This window comes from Denticeps clupeoides, chromosome 4 (genome assembly GCF_900700375.1).
Source record: "Denticeps clupeoides chromosome 4, fDenClu1.1, whole genome shotgun sequence".
Taxonomy (NCBI): domain Eukaryota; kingdom Metazoa; phylum Chordata; class Actinopteri; order Clupeiformes; family Denticipitidae; genus Denticeps; species Denticeps clupeoides.
This window is the reverse complement of record NC_041710.1, coordinates 15045615-15058319: the sequence shown is the minus strand read 5'-3', so window position 1 is coordinate 15058319 and position 12705 is coordinate 15045615. Positions and strand designations below refer to the sequence as shown.

Here is a 12705-nt window from a genome sequence, read left to right as displayed (position 1 = left end):
TTCTCACGGAAGTTCACTCCGATGCAGCAGCATTACGGGGTGGTGTACAGTGAGCTGCTAGCAGTCACGTGGGCGCTTGAGGAGTGGCGACACAAAGCTGTGACGCCCCCTTTCTGGTCTGGGCCGATCACAAAAAACTCATCACCATCAAGTCTACCAAACAACTCAATCCATCTTTTTCTAACATTTCAACTCACCATCCTGGTTCCCGGATTCAGAAGGCCGAGGCGCTGTCCCGACAGCACGATCCAGACTCCTCTTTCTCTGAACCTGAACCACTCCTTCCATCCCACCGCCTCCTTGGCCCTCTCCTGTGGTCCCTGGAGACTAAGGTCCAGGCTGCCCAGACGTCAGACCCTGGCCCATCCAATGTCCCACCAGGGTGCCTGTACGTGCCTCAGCCCGCTGAATCCCCTCACCTACAGTCTTCAACTGCCACCCAATATTCGTGCACATCCAGTGTTCCATGTCAGCAGACTGAAACCTTTCATCACTTCATCCCTCCATCCACCGGCTCCGGAATCCGCTGCCGCCACGGATCGTCCATGGGGGACCCGCCTATACAGTTGAACAAATCATGGATTCTCGTCGCAGGGGTCGGGGTGCCCAGTATCTGGTGCACTGGGCCGGCTATGGGCCCGAAGAGAGTTCATCCTAGACCCCTCCTTGGTGACTGAGTACCGGCAGTGTAACGACTCCACTCCGGGAGGGAGGGTACTGTCACATGATTCCATCCATGTGACCTGGAGCAACATGGAGATGAGGTAACGTGAGTCCTATAAATTGGCAAGATGGCCACTGCCAGCCGCTCAGTAATTGATTGGCATTCGTCAACTCATTGTTGCAGGTCAGCCACATACTCATTTACATTTACAGCATTTATTAGACCCCACAACAGCTTTTCGAGTATGAACTGCATTTTAAAGGTAATGCTACAGCATCTCAATAGGATTCAGGTCAGGACGATGAATAGGATAATCCAAATTCTTCATTCAGTTTTTCTTCAGGGAATCAGAGGTGCTCTTGCTTGTGTGTTTTGGATCATTGTACTACTGCAGAACCCAAGTTTGTTTCAATTTCAACTTTCTCTCATTAGTCCACAGAGTATTTTCCCAAATCATCAAGATTTGGTTTCTAGCAAAATTGAGAGGAGCCTTAATTTTCTTTTGCTCAAATGTTTTCATCTTAGCCATTTTGTAGGCCATTTTGGCCCAGTATCTTTCTTATGGTGGAGTCATGAACACTGAACATAACTGAAGCAAGTGAGGCCTGAAGTTCTTTCGACGTTGTTGTGGGGTCTTTTGTGACCTCTTGGATGAGTTGTTGCTTGGGTTGCATTTTGGTCGGCCAGCTACTCCTGGGAAGGTTCGCCATTTGTGGACCTTACTTTGGTTCACTGGAGTCCAAGAGCTTTAGAAAGGTCTTTATAGCCTTTTCCAGATAGCATTACTTTCTTTCTTATTTGTTCCTGAATTTCTTTGGATCTTGGCATTATGTCTAGCTTTTGAGGATCTTAAGGTAGGTCTCAGACAGGTCTTATTTAAATGTGTTCTTCATTGAGAACAGATGTGGCAGTAATCAGGTCTGCGTGTGGCTAGAGATATTGAGTTTTAAGATAAGTTTTAAGTTTTATATGTTTTAAGTTAAGTTTTGAGGTTATGTTTTAACAGAGGGACAATCAATTTGCCACACAGGGCCATGTAGGTTTGGATATTTTTCTCCCTAAATAATAAAGTTCTTCAGTTAAAAACACATTTTGTGTTTACTTGTGTTGTTTTTGATAATTTTTTTGTGATGTGAAACATTAAAATGTGACACATTGAAGAAAGTGTGAAATTATAGAGGGGGCAAGCTTTTTTTCACTCCATGCATGTGCATTTTCACATGCAGATTCAAAGACATTAGTGAACATGCCCCACACCCTACCCCAGACATCTTATGTCCCCTACACATTATTATTATCTTTTTAGACAGAGTCACAAATGTAAATCATTATTTGGGAATGTTCACTAAGAGGTACATTGTCACAATATAACACAACCAAATGAGAAAAAGCTGTTATTGTCAGAGACTGCATATGCTTTATCAGAAATGAATTCACTATTCTTATGTAAATAAATTCATATGTCTGTGTTCTACATTTTTAGTCAAATTTTAGCAAAACTTGAAAATCCTACAAAATCATGAGCAGTGGCTGCATTCACATGGTTGCTAAAAACAGATTATAGGATGTTAGTGAATGCAATCAAATATACTGATTATACTGATGCTTTGTGAGAGATGCTGTCGTCTTTGTTAAGGAAGAGAAATGCGCTTGATTTATGGCTTCTTTGTCGGTGTGTGTCAGTAGGGGGCAATAAAGAGCCTGTGACACTTGCTGTAGTGACCTGTAATGACTGGACAATAACTGCTGGAGGAGACTGAAATATAGTTACTTAGATCTCTTTGTTAATTTTCACTGTATTGTATTTCACCTACACCCAAACCAAAAAAGGCAGCCAGACCCTGACCCTGTTGATGATTTCAGGACGTGCATTAGGCTCGGCCTCTGTCGGCTTCTTCCATAGTGATATGCATAGTCATATGTTCTGTCTCTTGTATCCCCCATGTCTCATAATTGTAATTCTGCTGGCACATGATGCAACCCCCAATGTTTCCCCAGTGTCCTGTGACACACTAAGATGAGCAATCATCTTTTTCCGTTGGCCAAAGTTAACCCAGCCAGGGAATTTGGCAACAGGAACCCTAATGGCTCTGCTAACTTTAGCATGTCTATTTACCACCACTTGCAGTGCTCTGCAAAAGTCTTAGGCGGCCAAATAATTCTGCAGTTAAACCTGGTAAGTTCATGTAATTGATTAAAAATAAGTTTAACATAAGAATAACCATTACCATAAATACACATCATTCTTTAAACTATTCTTATCCAGTCAACTAATTGGGTAGGTCACATTAAATTTATCTAGGTTTTAATTTTAGCATAGATTTTCCTTAGGAGAAAAATGTAAACGTGATTATTCTGTTCATTGTCTTTTGATGAGGTTGTAGTTCACGCATGGGTGATCCCTGCGTGGAGCTTCATCTTCTCCTTATGTTCGTGTGGCTTTCTTCCAGGTTCTCAGGTTGCTTCCCTCATGTGAACTGGTGATGCTAAATGGTTTGTGTGTGTTTCTATGTGTGTGTGTGTGTGTGTGTGTGTGTGTGTGTGTGTGTTCATGTTCAGTCTTTGATGGATTGACTCCCTTTCCAGGGGGGGTGTTCCACAAAACAAGACTTTTTAGTTATATAAATAATTTAAGTCAAAGGACACGAATGCTCTTTACATAACCTTTTATTTGAAAATGGATGCATATTCCCATGGTGGAATAAGGACAGGGAGTCTAGCCCATTTGAAATATGAACTCAAGTGATCGTGACTCCTGCGCATCATGTGTAGGGAGTGATCCCCATGTGTATTCATGCCTGTCATGCCCACATCCAGAAACGTGCAGGTGCACTGGTTACACGTAAAGGTCAGAGGTAAGGGCGGTGGGACAGTGATGTCACGGAGACTGAAGGCAAATCAAGTCATGTCCTTGACAACAGTCAAGGGTGTCTATTACAGTCCTGACAAAATTTGGGAATGTAGTGTCAGGTGACAGCCCAGAGTCTCCTCGACCTAGAGCCAGCCGGTGTGAGCCAGTCTCACAGGAGAGTCTCACACACAGACCTCTCCTGTGACTGATTAACCTGTATTCATGAACCCCATCAAACACATTTAGAAACCACCAGCACATTTAGAAACAGGCCTCATATTTATCAGACCCCCCCCCATCAGAACGCAATTAGAAATGCCCCCATCCGTTGCACTCCAGACCTCTCTCCCACTCAAACACAGAGATAAACACAGATCTCCGTGTCAGCAGGGAAAGCCCTTTGGAAACAATGTCAGGCACATGCGCATGTTAGGTCGCAGAGTGGTGCAGTCGGCAGATTCCTGGCCCTGGGCAGTGAGGGAGCCCTTCAAAAACATCTGCCTTGCCATCAGCACTCCAAAAACACAATGTCCCTGTATCCAGGGCAGAAAATCGATATTATCAATATGTTATGAGTGACAGTGAAAGTGATTGTCATTGTGAAGCACCTCTACATTTAACCTATCACCTTGGTGAGTAGGGTGTGTGTATGAAACTCTTTAATTATCATAGAATAAATGGAGAAACTGAATGCAGACAGCAGTAAAATTATAACTCGATTGCTTCAAATATTTTGTACCTTTTTTTCATTATTGCTGGATTGTTGTCTGTGATGCAATGTCAAGCATCAGAACATTGGCAGTATTGTGATGTCATTTTTATCCTGGGCTTTGAACGCTATGCCGCCAACACACTGGAAGCGGACACTGCCATCGGGGAATGCCATTGTCATGAAGGGGTGTGTGGACTGCAGCACTATTTTCGAAACTGCACATATCAAAGTAATCTCTACGTGGATACTAGGGCAGAAGGTCTTTCAGCTGAACCGTGCACCTTCCTGCAGGTGTATCCTCCTGCCACCCTGTCTTTCCTGGGTAAACATTGCACCCACAGCCATTTGTCCCATTTCCATTACATCACATGCAAGAATAGTTCTCTTGCTGTCAAGTATTTCCACCCTTAGAAGGTACCACTCAAACAAGATAATTAATGCTGCTCCCTTCACTTGTTAAAGAAGTTGAATATGTAGTCTATGTGTCAGTGTCTAATAATACTTATATTGTAGAACTTGTACAGGAGAGGCTTCAAAACACCAGAGACCTCATTAACTGCCACCTTCCTTTGACCTGTCACTGTCCCCTTCGTGGTCAGACATGTGGGGGCAGTTGTTGGCCTAGCATGTAAGGAAATGGACCCGTAATCAGAAGGTTGCTGGTGCGAATCCCGAACCACCAAGGTGCTACTGAGGTGCTTCACAAACTGCTCCCCAGGCCCCTGTCATGGCTCCCCACTGCTCACTTAGGGTGATGGGTTAAAAGAGGACACATTTCATTGTGTGCATCGTGTGTTGTGCTGTGTTTCACAATGACAATCACTTGCATTTTCACATGTGTCTCTCAAACATAACAAGACAATCATGTTTAGTTAAAAGTGCAATTTCGGGTTTCATTCGCTATATTAATACACATTGAGGATCCCATTTTTGTGGTGCAGCTTACCACAAAGACGCAGAGAGGAGAGAAAAAGTAGGTGATGATGGCAGGCAGAACGTTACATAAAGCTTATATGAAAGCTAAGGCTTGAAGGCTAGATTTCCATATCATTAATCACAGACTATCAAAGCAACATTTACAAAGCTTAGTGGATATGTACACTTAAAGTTAAACATGCAAACAATGTATGTTTCATGGACAAGAGCCATCTGAGTCGATGCTCTTACTCTCTATCTCCTTTTTCTGTTCTTTACATTTTTGGATGATATGGAAGCTTAGCCCTGCTGACATCGGTAAACAGCAAATTTGAATTAGTCTGAAGTTGTAGGTGATAATAAGTGTTATTCACAGTGTTTAAAATGAGGCGTTGACTCTCCCGCTGTCTTTTTTCTGTTTTTCTCTCATTTTTCTTCCCTTGGTAAGTCAGATCTTTCAGTACCTTTGTTCCTTCAGGCCTCCCAGCTAGAACATTCTCCTTCCACCCTGCTGTAATTAGGCTCAGGTTCTTGTTAATAGTATAATGCTGTGTGAGGAAGACTGAAATGGAAAATTCAGAAGCAGTGCCTCCAGGTACATGTTTGATCCCACTGTGCAACAGCCCCTATTTGGTGTTAGCGAGGGTATTAAAGCGTTAATTCTAGCATTAAAGTCTAGAATTCTGTTCAATTCTGGAAGTCCCGTTATTGGTTTGAATTGTTTCCTTGGTTTGTAAATCTTTTGGATCATGAAATGACAGTTGTGGCCTAGCATGTAAGGAAGCTGAAGCAAATCCTGAACTACCAAGGTGCCCCTGAGCAAAGCACCATCCCCACACACTGCTTCCTGGGCACCTTTCATGGCTGCCCACTGCCCACTAAGGTGATGGGTTAAATGTAGAGGACACATTTCATTGTGTGCACCATGTGCTGTGCTGCAGTGTTTCACAATGACAATTACTTCACTTTCATTTCACTTGCATATGTCTATGGATTTGCTATCAGTAGCATCTTCAATAGCTGAAATGATCCTTTTTAAGTATAATTTTTTTTGTGTCTGAATGTGAAAAGTAGTCAGGCTCTTTTTTCTGGAGGCAAGCACAGGGAATATGAAGCCTCCTTGATTCTCAGTGACAGGGTTAGCTGGCATTGCTGATGTTATTTTGGTAAAGCACAAAATAGATAACATTGTGATTCTTAGGAATGCTCAAATAAGCATTATAGAGAATACAGTGCATACAAAACCCTAATGGGGAGTGATAATATTGATTGTGTCACTATTCTACTATTTCTGTCACTATTCTACTATTTCTGTTCTTTTATTGTATATATTATTTATTCCTCTTGTTCCTCTTGCTGCATTGAGCATGTTTTCGACAAAAGAAGTTCCCTCGGGATAAATAAAGTTCTTCTTATCTTATCTTATTTGACTGCTTGACCCTCATTAATCACTGTCATTAAAGGTAGACAGTAAGCACTGGGTTTAACCTGGCCAATTCTGTCAGACTACTTTTTTGTTTTTAAGATCATTTATCCTTTAAAATTAATATCCAAAGTCCAAAGTCCAAAGATATTTATTTGAAAAAAATTGTTTGTGATGTCATTTGTTTTATTGTATTCTGCTTTTAGATGACTACAGTTGTAGTTGTAGAAAAAGTTATTGAAATTTGCTGAAGACAATAATGTAGCTGTTTTGCACAGTAAAAATTAATTAATGTTTACTTAATTTACTAACTGACAAGAACACTTTATTGTAATTACAATTCCACAATTTAAACACACTGGCCATAGATATTCCCATCATATATCATGATGCAATTTTACAACTGCATCTATGTTTGTACTTATTTTAAAAGCTAATACTTTGTGAATAGTAAGAGCAATAAATATATTATCTTATGTTACTTTAACAGATTTATGTATTTTTAGTTGTAGTGTTACAACCACCAGACTTGAGGTTATACATGATTAGTGCCACCAGACCTATGTGCTTTTTAATTCTGATTTGGAGGAGTTAACAATGTCTCTACCTTCTTTTTCTCTTTCAGGGTGTGGAAACAGCGCTTTGAGCTTTGACATGTACTCTGCAGGCTTCACCTCCATAACAAATATGGACTATTCTTCTGTGTGTATTGAAATCATGAGCCAAAGGCATGCTGACTGCCATGGCATGACATGGCACTGTATGGACGCCAGGCACTTGGCATTCCCAGATGCCTCATTCGATGTAGTGCTGGAGAAAGGCACTCTGGATGCCATGCTGGTGGAGGAAAAGGATCCCTGGCACATTTCCATGGAAGCCACCAACTTTCTACAGCAGGTGTTAAGTGAGGTAAGATATGGAATGTTTGCTGCACAAGTAATTCAAATTCAAAATTCAATTCTTTTTGTCACATACACATGATGACCTCATTAGGATTAATCACCTCAACCCTGCAAAAGAGGAGGTGCCTGTTCAGAGAGAAGCAAGACACATTCACACCATAAAGGAATGTATGGATTTTATTGTTCTAAAGGTGTTTTTTTCATAATGACATTGTGAACATGTTGAGCAAAGATTGATACAGCCCAGCTGTATTCACTTTAAGCAGAGTATTTAAGATAATTAAATGCTTAGAATATTATAGAACAGGAAGAGAAAGGCGACCCAGTCCATTATGCATCCACAAACGGGGTAGGAGAAACAATCCATTGCTTCTATATAGGCACTATGCTTTGTATAAAAACATAATATGTGTAGTCAAAGATTGAAGTTTTTAGCACCAGATCTGCTCTGTGACTTTCAGGTCCATTCATATGTCACTGTCCAGAGAGCTCCCATTTGAGTTTCTGGTTGCGTATGCACAACAAAGCACAACAAAGGGACCATCTCAATTATGAGGTCATTGGGTTACTCACATTTCATGCCAGAATGGGCTCCCCAACTATCACCTTCCTCTGTGTGCTGCTCCTTTCTTTACTTTTGCTACTGATCCTAGACTGGAGCATGACACCATCAGAGAAATCTAATTCTGGCTCCAGTCAGGATAGTAACTGGAAACGATTCCTTTGCTACAACTGAGGAAGAAATGACATAGAAGACATTTTTAAACTGATTTTAATATTTTGTAAAATATTGCATTAGTGTCACATGCCATTCTTAATCATGCAATAGAGAAGTATTTTGCATTTACATTTAAGGCATTTGGCAGACGCCCTTATCCAGAGCGACTTACAACGTGCTCTCAAGTTACCATCGATGAAATGGGCAGTTCTGGTTCATTAGGACCCCAACTATGAATACAATATTTTCATTCACTCTGTTGTAGTTTCTATACATAAGTTAGACAATAAGAAGGTTACAAGTTAATCTAAATATTCTCTAAAGAGGAAAGTCATTTGAAAGTGCTCAGTGAGTGAGCTGTTCTGACCTCAAGGGGAAGTTCATTCCACACACAAAATCTTCCAGTTCATTTACACACAAAATATAACCATTAATTACATTTTATTAAAAAAAAAAAGATCTTTGTTTTCGGCTCAAATTTACTGCAACCTTCTGGAAAACATGTCCAAAGCTTCTATTGTACCACACCAGCCACAGATGCCTTTCTGCTGGAGCTGTTTTAAAGGGCACTCTTCTATTCCCCAAATTCACCCTATTAGGCGTGAATACTCATTAACATTTGGCTTACTCCTTTATTCCATGGAAAATGTTTGAACAGGCCAACAGTTTGGAGCATGCACATGACTGGAGGTAATTATGCAAAAAGGATCTTAAGTCTCCATGTTGTGTTGATATTGTGAACAAAATCATTGCCTTGGTTTCTAATTGCACTCCAGTGCCACATAATGTCAGCCATAAGATATTAAACAGATTGGTTTTGAATAGGGGTGGGAGTTGAGCTTGTCTTGTTGCAGCCAGAGGCAGTTCTCAACCCCACCTCTCATGTTCACCACCCAGTCAAATCCATGGCCCAAGTAAATGATATCAAGTACAAAGACAGAAGTGGGGACACCCAACACCCTTTTGTATATGTACAAAAACACACACACAGTATCACGCTTCACTTATGAATTGAAGTGAAATGGACACACTGTTCCAGCTTTGCCTCAGTGATTTGTGTGCGGGGGTGTGGTGGGGGTTCAGGTTTGGAAAATGTTTGTGTATGCACACACACACACACACACACACACACACACACACACACAATGTCTCAAAATAATTTTGTGTGAAAGCAATTATGTGCCATGATAATGAAAAACTGTTGTAATGGCAGACTGTAAAAGGACACTGTTGTGTTGTGTTCTGGTATGTGAGTAGGTTTGTTAGGTTTGTCCGCAATGCTGATCAAGTTCATAAACACCTGCGAATACGAATAATGTAGTGGCTTTAGGGCAACAAACTGGCCTGTTCAATTGTGTTTGTGTGTGTCTGCAGTCTGTGTCTCCATCACAGAGGTGGAAAGAGTACTGAAAAATGTAATTAAGTAAAATCTTTACTCTGCTTAAATTCTACTCAAGTACCCATCTAAAAATACTTAATTAAACTACTTAATTTTAAATGGACTATGAGTAACAGTTAGTTAGTTACTTTCAATTACTTGATGTAAAAAAGGACTAATCATAAATCCAATACAGCACTAGACATTTTTACTTAACTTTTAGGCATTATAATGTGCAAACTTAAACTATGCTCTTTTACTTTAAACTATTTTCAGACCACACCACAAAAATATTTTAAGCACAGTTGGCCAAATTCAATAAAATTGTTCAACAATTCCTTATTAACAAACTCTGCTTTTTGTTCTTCCTGTAGAAAAAAAATCATTTTTTATCAGAACTCTTTACACACAATATCACATAATGACAAAGTGGGAATTTTTTTTTTTTTAAAACTAAGAAAGCACAAGTATATAATAAGTATATAAAATAATCAGAGTTTATGACAGTTTATGTCAGAGCACAAACCAAGCAAGAAGCCAAAGGAATTGTCTGTAGACCTCCAAGACAGCATTATCTTGAGGCACAAATCTGGGGAAGGTTACAGAAAACTTTCTGCTGCTTTGAATGTGCCAATGGGTGGTGGCAACATCATGCTGTGGGGATGCTTTTCAGCTGCAGGATGACTGCAGCAATGTACAGAGACATCCTGGATGAAAACCTGCTCCAGAGTGCTCTTAAACTCAGACTGGGGTGACTGTTCATCTTTCAGCAGGACAACGACCAAAAAAGCACACAGCCAAAATATCAAAGGAGTGGCTTCAGGACAACTCTGTGAATGTCAGGGCTCAGACTTGAATCTGATTGAACATCTCTGGGGAGATTTTAAAATGGCTGTGCACTGACGCTTCCCATCAGTCTGAGGTGCTGCAAAGAGGAATGGGCCAAACTGGCCAAGGATAGGTCAAGCTTGTGGCATCCTATTCAAAAAGACTTGAGGGTGTAAAAGTTTGCAAAGGCTGTGAATACATGTGATGTTTTTTTTATTTTTAATGAATATGCCAAATCCTCAAGTAAACTTTTTCATGTTGTCATTATGGGGTGTTTTATGTAGAATTCTGAGGGAAAAAAGTAATTTGAAGGTCCAGGAAGGTCAGTTTGGGGCATAATCTTATTAAAGTTTCCATCATTTCCATCTAATATGCCTCAATATAGGACATATAGTAAGAACTGTAAATCTGAACTCTGCTCACTGCTCACTTCTTTTTAGTCTGGGTAGAAGTGACCTGATGTCGGTGTATTTTACACATATTCAAAAATTACTACATTGGTGGTTGTTAAATTTGCAGCATCTGCACTCAGCGTTAGCACAACAGGCATAACACATAAAATTTAAAGAAAGTCTGAGTCTGATGGTTACTATCTCCTGTTAACATCAATAAGGCAGTGAGAGAGATGATTGCAGCTGCTCTGTGAAGTGAAGGTGCAGTGGTGGCCTAGTGGTTAAGGAAGCGGCCCCGTAATCAGGAGGTTTACATTTACATTTACATTTATGGCATTTATCAAACGCCCTTATCCAGAGCGACTTACAATCAGTATTTACAGGGACAGTCTCCCTGGAGCAACTTAAGGTTAAGTGTCTTGCTCAGGGACACAATGGTAGTAAGTGGGATTTGAACCCGGGTCTTCTGGTTCATAGGCGAGTGTGTTACCCACTAGGCTACTACCACCCTATCACCCTGAGGTTGCCGGTTCGAATCCCGATCCGCCAAGGTGCCACTGAGGGGCCACTGAGCAAAGCACACTGCTCCCCAGGCACCTGTCATGGCTGCCCACTGCTCACTCAGGGTGATGGGTTAAATGCAGAGGACAAATTTCACTGTGTGCACTGTGTGCTGTGCTGCTGTGTATCACATGTGACAATCACTTCACTTTCTTTCTTCTCTTCTATTTAGATGGAAAGAGAACAAGTGAAATGTGTGATCAGAGAGCACTTTCATCAGGAGTCTCCTCAGTCTCAGAAGCAGGAAGTGTAGAGGAAATAGCTATGATGAGTTTTTTTTTTTTTTTTAAAGGTCCATGGCCCACTGTAACCTGTGTGAGATTCCAGATCTGGTGCTGAAGAAGACAGATCTCAAATCAATGTGCAGAGTCTTCATGTCCCCATCATGAGTTATTGTCTGGGGTACCTGGGTTGAAAACACATCCACACAAAGAAATCAGGAATATTTTGGAGCATCTGTTGCTGTGGGAGTCTTATTGGAAGTTCCTACCCCTTTACTGACAAACTGTACACATGCAAACACACACACACACACACACACACACACACACCTTCGCAGATATACATATAACAGATTTGGTACTATAACTGAAAGCACACACAGCACGGTGACACTGTGAGGTGTGACTTTTGCTATGTGACTTTTGCTATACCTGTTGCCATGGCTACACAGTACACACACCTCACTCCCCTGCTTGTTGGGTTACCTTTAGCTCTGTTTACAGTGTGACAAGAGGGGATGCTGTCATTCATCTCCCACTCCCCTGGCAGCCACCGAGCGTGCGGTGTAATGACATTACAAACAGCCTCATCGCAGAGAGACTCCCGGCAGCACCCTCTCGCACCCACTTATCACTCCCGCGGCAGCCGGCCCTACGGGCCTCTTTAATGGGTATTTATGGCTGTGCTGTTATTGTTATTTATTGATGACCGCAGTCACACTCAGTTTGGGATGATGCGTGACCGACTGGTTCGCATCTCAGAATGCACAACCTTTTGAAGACCAGTGGGCAGCGTTATAAAGGGAATTATCTGTGCATACAAACAACTATTTCAGTGTAATAGACACAACCGTTTTTTTAATCACTTTAATTATAACTATTTTTTTGTAACAAAGAATATTTTATGACATAATATGATGCAAGCTTAATTTAGGCTTAGCTACAACCAACAACAATTGCTTTATTTTACTTTAATTTACTTGCCAGACGTTTTTATCCAAAGAGGGTATGGTAGATGGTTCCTGGGGGCTTTCACATATCACATAAAAGACTTAGATCTGTTTGTGCATGTCTGGTTTTAGAGAAATTCAGCTGGTGTAAGACCTTGAACACATGCTCTTTTAAAAGAGTATTAGTACT

General features: G+C 41.0%; 1 protein-coding gene across 1 annotated transcript in view; it reads left to right on the top strand.

Moving 5' to 3' along the window:
• The window catches only part of ece2a (endothelin converting enzyme 2a), an 81701-nt gene that overhangs the window by 31869 nt on the left and 37127 nt on the right, over positions 1-12705 (top strand). Inside the window, exon 3 of the mRNA XM_028975281.1 lies at positions 7191-7474. Within this exon, the coding sequence (XP_028831114.1) occupies positions 7191-7474 (284 nt within the window). The remainder of the gene's footprint in view (positions 1-7190; positions 7475-12705) is intronic.